This window comes from Mercurialis annua, linkage group LG1-X (assembly GCF_937616625.2).
Source record: "Mercurialis annua linkage group LG1-X, ddMerAnnu1.2, whole genome shotgun sequence".
Classification (NCBI taxonomy): Eukaryota; Viridiplantae; Streptophyta; class Magnoliopsida; order Malpighiales; family Euphorbiaceae; genus Mercurialis; species Mercurialis annua.
In genome coordinates this window covers 53,174,755-53,193,703 of record NC_065570.1, presented here as the reverse complement: position 1 = coordinate 53,193,703, position 18,949 = coordinate 53,174,755, and the positions used below count along the sequence as shown (strand labels likewise).

The window sequence follows — 18,949 nt, the reverse complement described above, 5'->3', positions numbered from 1 at the left end:
TAAGTGTTTTTTTTTGTAATATGACTAATTTATAATATAAATTAAATGTCAACTTAAAATCAACTACTAATCAACTGAAAATCAACTAAATGTCAACCAAATATCAAAATTTTTTTTTCTTTCGCACTACATTTCTAGACAATTATTACTATTTTTCCCTTTTTAATGTTGACAAACGTTGATTTCTACTGTTTTGACGGATTTGTTTTAATCTGTTGAAATTCTTATTTTATAATTTTTCAAATTGTAAAGATCAAACAAATGTCAATAAAAGATCAATCAAAAATCAACTACATGTCAACCATAAATCAACCAAATGTCAACTAAAATTCAACTACATGTCAACCATAAATCAACCGAATGTCAACCAAATATTTTCATTATCTTTGGCAAAATTTATTTATTTAAATATTAGTTATTATAATTTATTATCACTCACATATAAATTTAAAATCAAGTTAAATTTGATCTCTACATGTAAAATGTCATCTGCAGTGGTCGATCAACATTTGTGATAAAATACTTAAAAAAAATAAAATAAAATATCATTTTGCTCTCAGTGGGATTCGAATTCAAAAATTCTTCCGCGACACATTTTAAAACTATTATTATCTATTTTTTTCATTTCTTAATGTTGACAAGTGACGATTTTTACTGTTTTGACGAGTTCGCTTAAATTTGTTGAAGCCGTTATTTTAAAATTTTACCACTTTGTAAAGATCAATTAAATGTCAACTATAAATCAACTAAATGTCAACCGTAAATCAACTAAATGTCAACTTAATATCTACCGACGATCAACCAAATATTTTTATTGTCTTTAACGAAATTTATTTATTAAAATATTAGTTATTGAAATTTCTTACCAATTTCATTTAAATTTAATGTCTACATGTAAAATATCAACCGCGACGTCCGGTCAACAGTTGTGGTAAAATATTAAAAAAATTAAATAAGAAATAATTTTACTCTTAGTGAGATTCGAATCCAAAACTTTTCTCACAACACATTTTTAAACTATTATTATCATTTTTTTCACTTTTTAATATTGACAAGTGACGATTTCTATTGTTTTGACGAATTCACTTTAATTTGTTAAAACTATTATTATCATTTTTTTCACTTCTTAATATTGACAAGTGACGATTTCTATTGTTTTGACGAATTCACTTTAATTTGTTAAAACTATTATTATATAAATTTACCAATTTTAAAGATCAACCAAATTCAACCGAAGATCAACTAAATGTCAACCGAAGATTAACCATATATTTTATGTTTAAAATATTATATTAATTTTTAGTACATTTGAATTTTTTTGTGTTTATAGATTAACTAAATGTCAATTAAAGATTAAACAAACAAATATCAACTAAAGATTAATCAAATGCCAATTAAAGATAAATTAAATATCAACCAAAAATCAACCGAAAATCAACCAGATGATTTATTATTTTTGACGAAACAGAGAACATGAACCAAAACATGTAATCCAATATTTTAAAAATCAATAACACAACCAACAAGAGTTGATTCTCAATATTCACATTGAATATACATGGCAGTATGCCATAATCAAGATTGGAATGGAATCCATCTTGAAATGCTACAGAGTTATTATATGGTATAACCAAATAATATTTCTGAATAAAAACTCGGGGTTTAACCCATCAGGAATGGGAGCCTTGTCTTGATGCATATTAGAGACCACAACTTTGCTTCTTCTGGATCAATATTTCTCATTGACATGGAATTTTGCTCCAGTATAACTTTTTTATTCACACACTCAATAAAAAAATCACCAATAGAGGTATTAGAACTAAACAAATTCAAAAAAAAAGTTAAGCATCAAGTTATTTAAATTTCCATTAATAACATGCCAAACAATGATAGGAATGATAGTACCTAAAAATTTCCACCAGCCAATTGTATTTTCAACATCAAATCCAAAACCTTTTTGAAATTTTCCAGCTTTATGCATTTCAACAAGCTTCCTTCCTAAGACAGACCGCCACAAGCAAACAATTTAGTCCTACAAGTATAATGTGATAATACCACAATAAGCCAATTAAAGTTTTACCATCCACCTGATTGCCTTTGGATGCACCAAATTCAATAAATTCCATGATGATACATGTTACACTTAGATAATCATACAGATATATAACATAGGTTAGCTGATAAGCAAAATCCAATACAACAAGAAAAGAATCAGCTTAGACTATTCTCGCAATAAACAACAAGAAAACAATCAGCTTAGACTATTCTCGCAATAAACAACAAGGACATATACACATCATTTAACCTGTATAATTCTAAATGTCTTTTTACAATGTTAGTCAACAACAAAAAATTTATCAAAAATTAGAGTTAACTCAGATCACAAATTGTATCAACATTGATAACTACTAAGAAATTTAAAATGCATTAAGAATTCAAAAGGATTGGCAAAGATTCATTCTTTCAAACAAAAGCTTACTAGATCATAAATGCCAATAAAAAATATGTTGAATCTACAGGCTAAAGCAAAAGTTAAAACAAAATGAAAAGAAATATGAAAAATAATAAAAAAATGAGTTATTATTACCTTTCTGATAGTGTGAGCGAGAGGCACCAACGATGCCAGCACCAACATTGATGAAAAACGATAGAACGGAGGAGCAGTGGAACGACGAAGTGGATGGACAAAGGTTTGGCGGAACGGCGGAACAAAGGACAATAGAGTAGAGGAGCGAAGGACATCGGAGCAGAGAAAGGAAGGATAGTGGAGCAGAGGAATGGAGATCGCCGCTGCCACTTCTAGGAGATCGTCGTTGCCGTTTCTAGAAGATTCTCGCCGCCTCTTGAATGAGATGATGAAGCCAGCGATATTTACAAATCTTGTAAATGTGGATTCTTAAAGAAGGGTAATTTTGTCCTATTTTTAATGAAAACCTCTATGTTTGGTGATTTTATGTATTTATGAAAACTATTTTTTTATTGTGAGAGATTTTTGCATTTATTTATTAGCTGATGTATTTATGAAAGAAAGGGGACCATTTGGGTTATTTGTGTGCTTAACCCTAAAACAAACTCAAAAACCACACTTTACACAAAAATCACCAAATTAAAATAAGTTTTGGGTTAATCCAGATCAGATTGATAGTTTAGTTTGATGTATGGACCTAGATGTAAATCCAACAATATAATGAAGAAAAATTAGAAATTTAAAATTTAAAAATTTAAAGGGAGCCGCTCCCGATTACATTATTTAGAGAACTATAAATTAATGGACATTTTATAGTTCTTAAAAGTGTGTTTGGATACATGGATTTGAATTTAGAATTTGAATTTCAAATTTTACATTTCAAATTCTACATTTCAAATTCATGAATTTCAAATCCATTATTTGGATGAACAAAAAAATTTGAACTCTTAATATATATAATAATTAATTTTAAGTTTTCTATTTTTTAAAAAAAAATCTATTTTTTAAATAATAATTCAAAAAATGTATCTTTTTTTACATCGAACCAAACTTTTTTTTTAAATAAAAAAGAATCAAAACTTTAAAAGTAATAATTTTTTTTAAAAATATTGCACCGGTTAATTTTTTTGGTTTGGTTTATATTATAATTTAACTAAATTTTTTATGTTCAAAATCGAACCGAAAAACAAAATTTTTATAAAATTATATTTATCTGAACAATTATATTTCGTTCTTTTAAAATAAAACCAAACCGAAATTTTGAAAGAAATAATTTTTCAAAACAAAAATTTTCCAATTTTATTAAATTATTTTTAAATATTTTTTAAAATTAATCCGAATAAATTTTTAAAATTTTACAAAATAAAATTTCCAAACTTTGTTTTCACGAAAAAGGAGCTTGCTAGCTCCTCCTCTTCAGAGGTATTTGCCGCCGCCCTCCGATAAAAAAAAAAATTCTCAGGAGGGACCTGCTCCTCTTTTTAGGTATCCGCCACAGCCCTCTAACAGATTTTGTTTTTTCAAAAAATTTGGAATTCTTTTTTTAGAAAAAATTATAAAAATAAAAAATTTACGGGGGGGTGGCGGTGGGCATCTTAGAATCTCCTACTCAGAAAACAAATTTCGTCTAACGGCTGCATGGGGTATCTCGAAAGAGGAGCCAGATCCCCCGGGAAATTTTTTTGAATAAAAATTTTCAGAAAAAAATTTCAGTCGGATTGCGGCTGCAAGTACCTCAAAAGAGGAACCTGATCCTCTAGAAAAAAATTCAGAAAAAAAAAATTTATCGGAATTTTTTTTTGTGTTGCGGGCATAGCGGGTACCTCGGAAGATGAAGAGCCTGATCCTTCGGAAAAAAAATTTGGAAATTAATTTTCAAAAAATATACGTGGATTAAAAAAATTCGAAAAAAATTACCGAAAAAAAATCTCGGTCGAACGCCGACAGCCAGTACCTCGGAAGAGGAGGAGTCTGATTGTAATACCCCGTAAGTTCAGGTGTCGTTTAGTGCAACGTGTCCGGCAGAGAAGGACTGGAGTTGCAGAGATAAAGATTTTGGATATTAAAGAAAAGGATAATATGGAGTAGGACGTAATTGTTTATGGAATAAGAAAATAAGGAAAAATGTCAAGAAAAGTCACAAACTAGAGTTCAGGGACTAAAGTGGTAATTTAACCAGTTAAGTCTGAAAATGGAATTATTTCGCCACGGTCCGCGAAATGTTTTATAGTATTGGTGGTAAAAGTTTCAGGTCAATCGGAGACCTTTTAAAATTTGGACGCGGATTCATTTTGGGCTAAATTGTCAATTTTGAAGAGTTCAAGGACCAAAGTGCAAATTAGCCAATTTAGCCTCGAGAATAGAAATTGGAAGATTATCGACGGAAATAATTATTTTTGGAGTAGTATTATTTATTGGGATATAAATAATACGTAGATAATCGAGTTAAAAGGATAATTTAACCGTTTGGTTAAATTAGAAAGTTTAAAAGAGAATTGGTTTAAGTTAAAGAAATGAAGGATCAAAGTGGCTAATTAGCCAACATATATATAAAAGAAAGAAAGGAATCAGATGATTCCAGAGAATGAAAGAAGGCAAGCGAAGGAAAGGCTTCAGTGAAGGGAAAAATGGCGATCGATTACGATCCGCCGCGGTTTCGCCGTTTCTCGTCCGAATCGAGTTCAAGCGGCAATTTCTTCAGAATCGAATTCTCTATCGATATCAAGCATCGTTTTAAGGTAATAATCTGAGAATTTGGTGGAAAATTCGAGTATATAGCCGTTTTGATTATAATTAGGAATTTAATGATTTTGGATCGTTTTTAACGTTTTTGGAAAAAACGAAGTTGCGGGTTTTGAAGGAAATGAGGTTTTATACGTGTATGGCGGAAGATAGCACGACGGGAAGCCGGAAACGCTGTTTCCGGGGGCTGCGTGCAGATCGCACGTGGTGTGCGATCGCACACCCATGGTGTGCGAACGCACGCCTGTGGTGGTGTGCGAGGGACTAAAATGGACTTTTTGCCCGAGGGGCTAAAATGGACTTTTAGCCATAAAGAAATGGGATTTTGATATTTTCAATATTAGATCCTAAAAACGATTAAGGACTCCGATTAATTAAAAAGAGATATAACAAGTATCTCGACTAAGTGTCAGAACACGACCAAAGCTAAGAGTCGTATTGGGAATACGATCGTTTTGACCTAAGTTTATAACTTAGAGTTTTAGTATTAAGTTTACGTTTATGAATTAAACGTACGTATGATTTGAATAGGAAAAGGATACATCGACGAGGTACGAGATCGACGAGCTGGAATAGTTAAAAGAGTGAATGACGTGTGGAGCTTACGTTTGGATATAAGGAATAGCGATCATTGTGAGTTAAACTTTACTTTGAGTATTATTACGCAATAGATAGTTTTTATATTATAAATATAATATTAAACTACATCGCATGCTATAGTATTTTATCGATAGAAATGAATTTGTACATCGTATTATCGAACATATATAGATTGTGAAAACTAGTATATGATCCGGGGGAAACAAGCTACCTATTGGGTGTCAATAGGCTGTGTGATCACCAGCGTCCGGGTAAGTCATAGATAGAGATTGCATTGATTGGTTATCGTACTTGTTCGTGCATGCGATACAAGGCCTACTTGGTTGAACTATCCCGGGGCTTGTATCTGCGAGTTGACTGGTTGAATTATCCCGGACTCATATCGATCGATCGTTAGATGTTGTGATAATGTTCATTATGCATACTAAGATATTAGGGTTTCGATCGGATCAAATGCTTGAAGTATAATATGTGTGTTTTGTTTTAAATGCGATGTTATTTTCTCTAATACCCTAGTAATGTGTTTTCTCACTCAGTATTTCCCCAAATACTGACCCCTCACATTGATGTTTTCCAGGTGTATAGAGTCGGATCAGACAAACCGTCTTTGGTGTGCTGGGTACAAGACCCCTTGGTGCTGCAGTAGTATACGTGTGACGAGTCTTAGCCTAGTATAGTTAGGTCTTATAGGTTGTGTACGTGTTTAATGTTCGTTTGATGTGACATCTTTTGGTTGTCAGTTTTTGTATTGATCGATAGATGGGCTAGTACGTACCAGTTACGGAAGTGAAATGCCCACTATGATTGTATCGATGATGTGTTTATATATGATGTTATGTTATGATTGTAAACGTGTCTTTCTTATTATATGTCTACAGGATAGTTCTGTTTGCGTTTCCGCGAAAAAAAATTAGAGTGGTTTTAGGCTTGCTACGGGTTTCGGAGCTACCACTCCCATTCCCTAGCGCCGGTCTCGGCTCAATAATTTGGGTCGTGACACTGATCCTCTGGACAAAATTTCGGAAAAAATGTGTGGATTAAAAAAATCGGAAAAAAAATTGTCGGAAAAAAATTTTCGTCAAACGCCGACAGCGGTTACCTCGGAAGAGGAGGAACCTAATCCTTCTGAAAAAAATTCGGAAATTAATTTTCAAAAAACATATGTGGCTTAAAAAAAATTCAAAAAAAATTGCCGAAAAAAAAATTTGATCGAATGCTGACAGCGGGTACCTCAAAAGAGGAGTCTGACCTCGGTCGAACGCCGACAGCCAGTACCTCGGAAGAGGAGTTGTCTGATCCTCTGGACAAAATTTCGGTCGAATGCCGACAACCAGTACCTCGGAAGAGGAGGAGTCTGATCCTCTAGACAAAATTTCAGAAAAAATGTGGATTAAAAAAATCGGAAAAAATTGTAGGAAAAAAATTTCCGTCAAACGCCGGCAGCGGTTACCTTGGAAGAGGAGGAACCTAATCCTTTAGAAAAAAAATTCGGAAAAAAATTTTGTCAGACGGCGGCCGCATGTACCTCGAAAGAGGAGGAACCTAATCATTCAGAAACAAAATTCCGAAAAAAATTACTGTCGAACAGCGAAGGCGGGTATCTCGGAAAAGGAGAAACGTGCTCTTTCTCTAGAAAATTTTTTCCGAAAAAAAAAAATTTCAAAAAAATATTTGCCGAAATTTTCATTTTTTTTCTCTTTTCGAATCGGGTTATAGTCGATTTTCGACTGAATTAATTCAATCGGTTAATTTTTATAATAATAAAGATAATGAGATTATAGGAGTTATTTCAAATCCTCAACTTTCTGTGTTAAAACTAACTTGGATTTGACTCAAATCCAAAACCAACAAATATTACAATCCAAACAGAGGATTTGGCTCAAAGCCAAATCCACCCTTATCCAAACGCACCCTAAAGGAACTTGTCGAACCAATCAGCCGCTTCTTTCACCATAAATGGTGTCATCAGATGCCCAATCCCAGGTTCCGCGATTAGCTTCATGTTACAATCGCAAAATCATGCACGTAAAATGAAAACAAATTGATAATATTCTGCAATGTTAGAACTTAGAAAGCACCAAATCAGCTATAAAAGTCATCAGCATAATAGGACCCATAATTAATAATCCTTATAACATGATTTGCTGCTGGCTTTCAGCTTGTGATACCGACAATTATATGTTCCCAAATAACAGAGGCAGGTGTGCAGTCGGTTCAAATCAAACTAAACCAGATTAAAACGTTACAATTTACTCAAACCAAACTGAACCAGTTCAGTTGAAATTTTTGTTTGGCTTGATTTACACTAAAATTTAGTTGAATTTTTTTTATATCCAAAATCGAAACCAAACAAAACCAAATTTATTGGTTCGTTTGATTATTCAGGTTTGTTTGTTTTGTTCAAACTCTACGGACATCCAAAACAATTTGTAAAAATCCAATTTTGTAAAAAGAATCTAGGATCACCACAAAATCATACCTTGAATTTATCCTGGCTACGGGATTCTTCATATGCCTTTTGTGCTCTTAATTTAGGAATTTCTAAACCCGCAATCGGGCAATAAGGATCTTCTGCACCTGTAATTGCAAAGTTCAAACAAATACTCATAATAAAAGAACCTTTTGAAGTGGAAATCTTAGGACGACAGTACAGCTGCATGTCATTATATACCATAGTAGATGACAATCAACATAGACAAAGTTAACAAGAGCAACACTGGAGTTATTGAGTCCTAGGTTTCGCCATTTTGTTTCTGTTTTCAAAACGCTTCTGAAACTATATTTAATAATTTATTGTAAAAAAAAATATCACTTCGTCTTTTTCAGGTTCAGTGTTTATATTTTTGTGCTACATAAATCCAGATCAATTTAAACATCCAAATAATCACCAATAGAAAATTTTGGCAGATATTTCCATATGCATTTTGAACATATTTTTTCATTTTGCACATGCCTTCTGGATAGCAGAAATGAAGTGAAGTATTTTACCATTGAGAATAAGCAGTGGACGTGGTGCAATGGCGGGAATTGTGTACGGTAAATCAAAGCTGGAGGTCAGACCTGGAGCAATTCTATCCCACACCTAGCAAGGAATGTAGAACTGTAAGTAAATGTGTAATATCAAAAACACAGGTCTAATGAAGAGAGGCCAAAACGAGACATATCCATGAGGCCTCCACAGCTAAGTTTCATATGTGGTGATATAAAGACTTTGATAATGAAGAAAATAGAGCACTTATACGCCACATATTGTTTGCTTCAGTGCAGTAGTTCTAAAGCGTAACTGAAAACATGCTTTACAAAACCCGCAGGAAAAAAAATTAAAGGATCATTAAACCCTGAGATCCATGATATAGCTCACTAGCAATCACATAAAACTTATGTAGTAATCCCAACAGGGACACGTGTCTAAAGTGAATTTGTGACTAACCTTTTCCGCCACTTCTTTGTCAATTGCGTTCTTCCCCAAATCTTTTTGTGCTTCTGCAACCAAAAATATTTTACCGGTCAGAATAGTAGAAGCTGCTGGGAAGCCACGTAGTTTTAAACTAGACAGAATGGAAATTTATATCTGAACAGCATCTCTAAATTTTCTCATCCGTCATTCATATGTAATATATAACAACTTGATGAATTTTTTTATAGAATGGGTTATATCTATCAACGAAGAAAATTATTTAATATTTGAATTTTGAAGGATTTCTACATCCTATAAGAAATGCTATTTCACAATGAAACAAATGGAGCAGAAGAGAACCACTAAAATAGCCATTGGATTGTTTTCAGGTGCTTCTCATCACAACTGATTTTCTGTATTACCTTCAAATAAAGGCCTTAAAGTGTCAACCCGAGTTTGCCACTTATCATTGTCAATGGCCCAACGAAATCCCTACAATTTCATTGCGTAAAAATCAGCTAGTTATTCAATTTTAATTAGAAACACTCTTTTATTACATTATACATACTTGCACACCTAACATAGGGACAGTCACTGCATATCTGGTGTCAGCAGCAGCAGCAAGCCATGAAAGCATTCCTGCAATAATACATTAATGCACTAGTTGTTAACAACATGGATGACCTTAATAGTTATCTTCTTCAATCTAAACGAACCAACCTCCCAGTGATATGCCAGTAATTCCTATCCTGGCGGAGTCAATATCTTGTCTCTGGGTGAGGTAATCAGCCAGTTTTATCAAGTCCCAGACCTGCCATAATCGTTATTTGAAATCACCATCTTGTGAAGTACAGTAGTCATAAAGTTAGATCCCGATAGTCTTATCGGATTCGAAATCTGAAAACTTTTCATTTCTTGATAGTCTCAGTTGACCGGAAGAATAAACTAGACAAATGACTAAGATATTACCGTGTCGAACAAGAATGGCATTGTGTCACCTTTCTTCCATGCCGATACAAGGGCCTGCATTTGAATAGTGTAACACATGTCAAAATCATTCTTTAACAGGCAGTCACTTTGGCCTAGCTCATAATAGTATTAAGCTGCAGGACCATAAAAGCTTACATAGAGATAAATTTTATACGCATGCCGATAAACTAGTCTCATAAGTATCAGAAAAAAATCTGAATAAATTCTATAAGAATGCTTCATTTATATCTCTTACTCACATCTTGGTAAGTGGTTTTACTACTTGCGCGTTCACCATGGTAGCGACAGTCAATTGAAATGGCTATGTATTCGCGTGAAGCATAGGCCTGCAGCAACCGAAACCATTACCAACAGTGCAATGCAATTTCATATACAGTGAACAAATCAACATGAGCAGGGTAGCAATACCTCAAGCATAGGGCGAAGCCATTCTTTGCATAAATGTGTGGGATGCAAGAAAACTATAGCAGGCCTTTTATAATTTCTCTCTTTCAAGCTAAGAATCAGCATAGGCAGACGCCCTTGATCTCCAGCCTATATAATTAGTAAATTAACTACTCTTTCTTCATCACATCATAACAATAACAAAACCTCCGTTTCTAAATTCTTGGAATTGAAGTATGATAATATATAATTCTTTTTACCTCAGTAATCAAATAAAGATTCTCCTCTTTAAGTAAATTTTTAAAATCCTTTATCTCTGCCTTCGGACAATGCACCATCGCCTGCGAAATGGAAAACCAAACACACTAGTCTTCAGAACTTGTTTGAACATGAAATCCATTTATTAAAGTAGATGATTGATAGAATTTGCAAATGAACTATTAATATTCAACAAACAATTGAACATGGAAAAAAACAAAAAAAGAATGAAATAATATTAAACAAACAAAAAAGGCGTATATAGAAATTGAAGGCGACAAACCTCGCCATGCGTCCTTGGAGGCCGATTTCCCTGAAACAAAGGATTCACAAAAGGCATAACTATAAATAATTTAATGATTTATAAATAAGTTAAATATTATTAGATATTTTTAGTATTAATTATTTCATTTAAACATTTAGAGCATCTTCAAAGGGTCTTTAAAAATGTCAAACTCTTTAATTAAATATCCAATGGCCTATTTATTATTTGAATTTTCCTTCTCAAGGATAAAATTTAAATTCTCCAAATAAATTGATTACTTTTTCTTTTAATACATAATATTTTTCTTATAATAAATTAACATTCTTAATATTTAATATTATTGTTTATAAAAATAAAATAAAGAGTTAATATTAAAGAGTGTATTGGACTAAAATTATCTTTATTTTTAACATGCTCTTTAATAGAAAGATTCTGATTGGTGATGCTCCTATAAAAGTAAAAACTTTAAGACACCCTTTGGAGGTATAAAATTTATTGATTTTCCTGAATCCATGGAATATAAAATCCATGGATTTATACATTACACCGTTTGGATTGTGTATAAAATCCATGATTTACAGGGATATATTCAGGATAATTGAAGTTGAAAACAATCTATCATTCATAAAAAAATATGATGGATTTCAAGTTTCTCACTTAAGAGATGGGATTTTAAATGATAAATTTTGAAGGATGAGGGTTTTTTACAATGTATTGATTTTCATCCTATTTTTTTTTACCAAATGATAAATTTCGGTGAAATCCATGGTAAGTGCAGAATCCATAGATTCTGTCTCTTAAGAATCCCTCAATCCAAACGGTGCAAAAGAGAAACTACTAAAAAACTTCAACCTTTCATGTAATAGACAAATTTGTTGTCAAAATCGAAAAACATAGTGTATTTGTAAGCTTGAGGCGTGAAATGTTTCACTGCCCTAAAGTACAATTCTCCGTGTTAGCATATACCCCAAGATACAACAAGACCCTCTACAAGATACAACAAGACCCTCTACTTAAACAAAAGTAGGAGTAGAAGCAGCAGTGTTTCAATATTTGATACGATTTTCGTATATCCATTAATCTAGTAAAAAATCATTTTAAAGTTTAAATAAAATGGTAGTGGAGTAAAACGTGGTTAACAAGATAATGTAAGTAGACATATATACAAGTAGGTTCAATATAATTGTATATGCAAAAATATCAAGGTAGGAGATAGTGGGTTAATAGTTCAAACGTGATTTAAAAACGTGCGAGGCTTATTCAAGTTTGTTCCGAATTTTAAGGTGTTAACCAAAATAAATTTATACTTGCTCAAATATGGATTTTCTCAGATAAGTTTTAAATTATGATTATATTTTTTAGCCAATTCAATATCCATCCCACACCCAACACCAACTCTAAAGAGGAGCGGGGGGAAGTGAGCCCATTTCCTTTCCTTTATCATACTTATAGAATTCAAATATTAAAAAATGTAATTTTATTTTTTAAGAAATAACAAGTTAAAAGCAAGATATTCTACTTTATTAAAAATATAGATTATAAATATTTTAAATTATTATATTTTTAAATAAAAATATCAGATTAATTTATAAAAATAAAATAACAAATTAATTATTTAGCCTAGTGTTATAAATTCAAGATGCGAAATAGCCTCTCTATTTTAATAAACTAAAATTATATTACTCACGAAATAAAATATTTATTTAAAAAAAAAAGGCAATGCACAAAATTGAAGGAGAAAACCTGGGTATGAGTCCTTGGAGGTAGAGGTCCATTACCCTGAAATAAAGGATTGGCAACACCCTTTCCTTCTTCAACTGATAATGGAACTGTCACTCCAAATAAAGATTACCCAACCATCAAAAACTAAAAATTAAAACAAAATAAGAAGAAACGAAGGACATTCTGGTAATTAGAAGTTAGAACCTTGAGCAGATCGTCTGCTATGAAGCACTTTAATGAAGTCCGCTCGTATCTTATCGGGATTCAATGATTCGTTTTCCATTCCACCAATTTACCAGAATTTGCAGCTGATTGTCACTTTCTTGGGGTTCAGTTACCGGAGTTCAGTCTTTACAGGAAATGAGAACTTGGCGGTAACAGGTATTTAGGGTTATTTACCTTTTTTATTAGTTTGCTCCCATGTTTTTAGAACCGGAACGGGATCAACCCAGGCTTTAATTTAATAAAAAGCTCCAGTTCAATCGGTTCAATAGATTTAATTTAGATTTTTTAATTTAAATACTTAGCCATTATTAAGTTAAAAAAATAAAAAATGTTATTTAACCCACCATTTTATACCTCTTGGATTTTACATGTCAGCATTTAATTCGTTCAATTACTCTCCAAAAATACATATTTCAAATACCAATTTTTTAATTAATCCACTTTTTTAATGTTACATCATGTGGGTTAAAAAATGTGGTTTAAAAAGGATGATTATATAATATTACTCAAAAAAATATGACATACAATTCTATAATTAAAAATAAAATAATTTAATTAAATAAAAGTTAATTTCTAAAATTTATTATGTTTAATTGTTTTTGTCTAGAATTTAACTACTTTAAAGATATTTAAATGTATAAAACAAATGCAATTTTAAAGCTGACATTTATAAAAATAATTACAATTATTGACAGTAGAACAATTAAGATCAAGTTTATATCTTTTAAAAAAAACACTCTAAATTTGGTATGTTATTTTGTTTTACCCTTTTTAGTAATATTATGTCATGTTAGCTCCAATTTTTATAAATGCTCCAATCATTGTTTCACACATCATTTTGGAGGAGTAAAATGAGTTAAAATGTCAAGTTAATGGTGTTTTTTTTCTCAAAAATATAAACTTGGTCTTGATTGATCTTTTGTGCCAAACTTTTAGGAGGTGATTTTTTTTTGTCCGAAAATCACATTCTTTTCACCTTTGTGTGCATAAATAAAGTTAGACCTATGAGTTTTTTTCAATAAATTCATACTCTTTATGGAGTTTTGGCTTGTTTTTTGTATCGTTTTAATTATAATTTTTATAGATGAAACCATCCTTATGTGATCTATGAACCTTAAGCAAGCTAATCAGATCGTCCAAACCGATACGATAGCTCGCCTACAATGAGTTCACCTTATAGGGACTAACCTTCGCCTATACGATCATGCAATGCCATCGTCCCACTCCCTGCAAAAAGTGTAATACATTTATAATCTCCACAACGTACAAATAGCGCGAGGCGTGGCCTGGATACTGTTACCGGGCCACCGGCCACCAAGTATCAACACAATGTGATCATAAACTGCTCTAAAAGAGGCTGTAAATACCTCTCATTATATGCTAAGACGAGTAATGCATTATTAAGAGAACTATAAAATGTGCACTTATTTACATTCCCCTTGGGACATTCTAAGCAAGAGCTCTTACATTACTGGCAATATACATAAAAAATAACATCACTTGAGGAACTTGTCGAACCAATCAGCCGCTTCTTTCACCATGAATGGTGTCGTAAGATGCGCAATCCCAGGTTCCGCTACTAGCTTCATGTTAAAACCGCAATATCATGCACGTAAGATGAAAACAAATCAATATTATGGTATGTTAGAATGTACCAATTGAACTATGAAAATTATCAGGATAATAGGAAGCATATCAGTGCATCCCTATGACATGAATTGATGCTGGCTAGACATCAAAAAACAACTTGTAAAAATAAATTTTCTGTGGGACTACCACAAATTCATACCTTGAATTTATCCTGGCTATGGGATTCTTCATAAGCCATCTGTGCTCTTTCTTTAGGAATTTCTAAACCCGCGATCGGGCAATACGGATCTTCTGCACCTGTAATTGCAAAGTTCAGACAAATACTCGTAAATGAACTTTTAGAAGCGGAAATCTCGGGACTGTCACTATAGAATTCGTGTATAAATCATCATCGAGTCTTCAAGAGAAACTAAACGTAATGTTGCATAAATCCAGATCAATTCGAACATACAAATAATCACCCAGAGAAAACTTTGGGAGTTACTTCCAAATGCATTTTGAACATTTTTTGCACTTCACACTTGCCTTAAAGGATACCAGAAAAGAAGTGAGGTGGTTTACCATTAAGAATAAGCAGTGGACGTGGAGCAATGGCGGAAATTGTGTTAGGTAAATCAAACTTAGAGGCCAGACCTGGAGCAATCCTATCCCACACCTAGCAAGGAATATTAAACTGTTAGCAAACATCTAATTTCAGAAAACACAGCCATTAGACCAGTCTACTGAAGAGAGGCCAAAACTAGAGAGATCAATGAGAGCTCCAAACTCGTGTTTCATATGCGGCGGTATAAACAATTTGAAAGTGAAGAACATATTGTTTGCTTCAGTGTTGTAGTTTGAAAGTGTAACTGAAAACTTGCGTAGTTGCCGATGACAAGACCGGTAGAAGAAAAAAAGTAAAAGAAGCATTAAACCCTGAAATCCATTATCTAGCAATCACATAAAATTCATGTAGTCACATGTCTAAACTGAATGTGTAACTAACCTTCTCCACCACTTCTTTGTCAACTGTGTTCTTCCCTAAATCTTTTTGTGCTTCTGCAACCATAAACATTTACCAGTCAGAGTAGTAGAAGCTGCAAGGAAGCCACATGTAGTTTTATGCTAGACTACATTATGGAAATTCACATCTATCTGAACAGCATCTCAATTTTCTCATCCATCATCCATTTGTAGTATATAACAACTTGGTGAATTTTTTCATAGAACGGGTTATATCTATCAAAGAAGGAAATTATTTAATATTTGAATTTTGAAGGCTTTCTACATCCTATAAGAAATGCTGTTTCACTATGAAACAAATGGAGCAGAAGAGAACCACTGAATTAGCCATAGCCATAGGATATGAAAAAGAGCAGCAAACTAGGTTACTTTTCAGATGATTGTCATCACAGTTGATTTTCTGTGTATGATACCTTCAAATACAGGCCTTATAGTGTCAACCCGGCTTCCCCACTCATCATTGTCTATGGCCCAACGGAATCCCTACAATTTTCATCGTGTAAAAATCAGCCAGTTATTCAATATCAATTAGAAAAACTCTTCAGCTCATATTAATCTTCCATTAGATATACCTGCACACCTAATATAGGGACAGTCACTGCATATCTGGTATCAGCAACAGCAGCAAGCCATGAAAGCATTCCTGCAATAATACATTAATGCACCAGTTGCTTTTGAACATGATGATCTTAATAGTTATCTTCTTCAATTTAAATCAACCAACCTCCTAGTGATATGCCGGTAATTCCTATCCTGGTGGAGTCAATATCTTGTCTCTCTGTGAGATAATCTGCCAGTTTTATCAAGTCCCAAACCTGCAATAGTCGTGATTTAAAATCATCATCTTGTGAAATAAAGTAATCAAGAAAGTAAATCCCGACCATTTTATCGGATTCTAAATATAAAGAATTGTCATTCCTTTGTAGTTTTACCGTGTCAAATAAGAAAGGCATTGTGTCACCATTCTTCCATGCCGATACAAGGGCCTACATTTGAATAGTGTAACACAGCATGTCAAAATTTAGTACACATGCCGATAAACTAGTCTAATAAGTATCAGAAAAAAAGCTGAATAAATATAATTAGTCAAAATCCTATAAGAACACTCTACTTTTATCTCTTACTCACTTTTTGGTAAGTGGTTTTACTACTTGCACGTTCACCATGGTGGCGACAGTCAATTGAAATGGCCACGTATCCGCGTGAAGCATAGGCCTGCAGCAAAACCGGAACCATTACCAATAGTGCAGTGTGATTCAATTTCATAATCCAAGAGAACAGAACAACATGAGCAGAGTAGCAATACCTCAAGCATAGGACGAAGCCATTCTTTGGTTAAATGTGTGCCATGCAAGAAAACTACAGCAGGCCTTTTGTAATGTCTCTCTTTCAAGCTAAGAATCAGCATAGGCAGACGCCCTTGATCTCCAGCCTATTAAATTAGTAAATTAACTACTCTTTATTCATCACATCATAACAACAATAGAACTCCCAATTTTAAATAGGCAATTTAATCTTAACCTACAAACTCATTTGCCTTTTCAAATTCCTGGAATAGAAGTATGAGAATATATAATGAAGAAAGCAATTAATTTAACCTCAGTAATCAAATAAAGATCCTCCTCTTCAAGTAAACTTTTAAAATCCTTCAACTCTGCCTTGGGACAATGCTCCATCGCCTGGCAAACGGAAAACCAAACGTTCACTAGTCTTGAGAACTTGTTTGAAGATGAAATCCTGCAAATGAATTGATGAACCAGAAATATTCCACATGAAAACAAAAACAATGAAAAAACCTCGGTTGGAGGCGGAGGTCCATGACCCTGATATAAAGGATTCACGACAGGTTTTCCTTCTTCAACTGATAACGGAACTGTCACTCCAAAACAAAGTTACGGAACCATCAAAAACTATAAATTAAACAAATAAGAAGGACAGTGTGATAATTTGAGGTTAGAACTCTGCCTTTGGCGGATCGTCTGCTACAAAGGACTTTAATGAAGTCCGCTCGTACGTTATCAGGATTCAATGATTCGTTTTCCATTTCACCAGTTTACAAGAATTAGCAGCAGATTGTTCGGTTAGTTTTAGTTTCGGTAACTGCTGCTTCTGCTACTATTTTTTTCATGCTTCCAGTTACCAGAGTTTAGTCTTCATACGAAATGAAAATCTGGTGATGACACGCGGTCCAATTATCGGCGGTGCACTTTATTAGTTTTAGGCCTAATTACTTTCGGCCTTGATATTGTCGATATTATACATACATATGAAACTTTATTTTTTTCTTATAATATTTACAGTGATTATTTAAAGTATAGGTAAAAAAATAAAAATGACACTTTTAATTTAATTATAACACAAGGTACAAAAAAAATAGTTAAAATTGCAATCTCATATAGAATCATGGAAATACCTTGTATATATTAATTTATTTTATAATCCATTAACTTCATTAATTAAAAATTAAAAATAAAAATTTAGATAAAATTGACTATTTTATAAAATAAAAATATAATTAAAAAGGAGTTAAAAAAATGGATGTTTTTAAGATATTTTGCCTAAGTGATAAACTTTACGGATTTGCAAAATCGTTAAAAGAGAGTGAGAGTTTTGTTTCTACACAACTTACCTTAAAAGCAAAAGGTAAGCTGAAGGAAAGGATTTTGTCAAATAAGTTTCATATCACAACCAAACTAAAATTTCCATCCACGCATTTTTCTAATTTTGAACTATAATTTCCAAGCTAAAGCAAAGTATAGAATATCAAATTGTTATATTTCAGGATTGCTTGGTTTAAAATAGTAAAATTTCCAAAAAAATAATTTATAAAATTAGCTACAATTTAATATCTCTTTTATTGTCAAATTATAGAAATTTGATTAACATACTCTTTTACTTTACATGTAATAGTAATATTCTCTGACGCTTTACTTTAAATTTGAATAAAAAATTAGCTATTTTTGTTCCACATATAATAAAAAATTATCTATAAATCTTCAGAGTTTTCCACTTTTTGCTTCTACCCAGATTTAAACCCAAGGTATTGGACATTTTTTTGACACGACAGTTGAGCTAATTTTAAAATATAAGGATTTTTTTGAGATCAAAAATTCGAACAAAGGATCAATTCACCCCCTCAACTTGACACGAAATATCAAAAGAGTGATTTTCGTCGTTTTTTGTACAAATCAACCCAAAAGTTGCGTTTTTAGCTCAATTCAGCCCCTCTGACACAAACATTCTCTAAAAAGAGAGTGAGATTACTAATTATATTAATTAATCTTAATTAATCACAACTAAAATTTTA

General features: G+C 32.5%; 2 protein-coding genes across 3 annotated transcripts; both read right to left on the bottom strand.

Moving 5' to 3' along the window:
- Positions 1-1,486: 1,486 nt before the first annotated feature.
- LOC126666280 (uncharacterized) lies at positions 1,487-13,290 on the bottom strand. Of its 2 annotated transcripts, XR_008789609.1 has the most exons (16): positions 13,030-13,290; positions 12,847-12,932; positions 11,122-11,151; positions 10,841-10,921; positions 10,605-10,730; positions 10,436-10,522; positions 10,176-10,229; positions 9,927-10,017; positions 9,775-9,845; positions 9,629-9,698; positions 9,240-9,292; positions 8,798-8,891; positions 8,289-8,386; positions 7,728-7,805; positions 2,588-3,292; positions 1,487-1,998 (listed from the first exon to the last, which is right to left on the bottom strand). XR_008789609.1 is itself a non-coding variant. In XM_050359294.2 (14 exons), the coding sequence occupies exons 1-14, from the start codon at positions 13,106-13,108 to the stop codon at positions 7,722-7,724; spliced, it is 1,104 nt and encodes a 367-aa protein (XP_050215251.1). In that variant the 5' UTR covers positions 13,109-13,289; the 3' UTR covers positions 7,542-7,721. The 2 variants fall into 2 exon arrangements, 1 of the variants encoding a protein (XP_050215251.1); XM_050359294.2 differs by lacking the exons at positions 1,487-1,998; positions 2,588-3,292 and having other exon boundaries at positions 7,542-7,805; positions 13,030-13,289.
- Positions 13,291-14,278: 988 nt separating this feature from the next.
- On the bottom strand, positions 14,279-17,832 carry LOC130014443 (uncharacterized). Its single transcript, XM_050359297.2, has 13 exons — positions 17,608-17,832; positions 17,439-17,515; positions 17,241-17,321; positions 16,949-17,074; positions 16,771-16,857; positions 16,575-16,628; positions 16,367-16,457; positions 16,215-16,285; positions 16,056-16,125; positions 15,626-15,678; positions 15,202-15,295; positions 14,840-14,937; positions 14,279-14,633 (listed from the first exon to the last, which is right to left on the bottom strand). Exons 1-13 carry the CDS (start codon positions 17,684-17,686, stop codon positions 14,547-14,549), a joined length of 1,068 nt encoding a protein of 355 aa, XP_050215254.1. The 5' UTR covers positions 17,687-17,832; the 3' UTR covers positions 14,279-14,546.
- Positions 17,833-18,949: the final 1,117 nt, after the last annotated feature.

Excerpts from the sequence above, each read along its gene's own strand:
- LOC126666280 (XM_050359294.2), bottom strand. The coding sequence starts at position 13,108 with ATGGAAAACGAATCATTGAATCCCGATAAGATACGAGCGGACTTCATT. Across the intron at positions 12,933-13,029 it reads TAGCAGACGATCTGCTCAAG|TTCCATTATCAGTTGAAGAA; the intron begins GTTCTAACTTCT and ends TTGGAGTGACAG. Across the intron at positions 8,387-8,797 it reads TCCACTGCTTATTCTCAATG|GTGCAGAAGATCCTTATTGC; the intron begins GTAAAATACTTC and ends TTGCAATTACAG.
- LOC130014443 (XM_050359297.2), bottom strand. The coding sequence starts at position 17,686 with ATGGAAAACGAATCATTGAATCCTGATAACGTACGAGCGGACTTCATT. Across the intron at positions 17,516-17,607 it reads TAGCAGACGATCCGCCAAAG|TTCCGTTATCAGTTGAAGAA; the intron begins GCAGAGTTCTAA and ends TTGGAGTGACAG. Across the intron at positions 17,322-17,438 it reads GACCTCCGCCTCCAACCGAG|GCGATGGAGCATTGTCCCAA; the intron begins GTTTTTTCATTG and ends TCCGTTTGCCAG.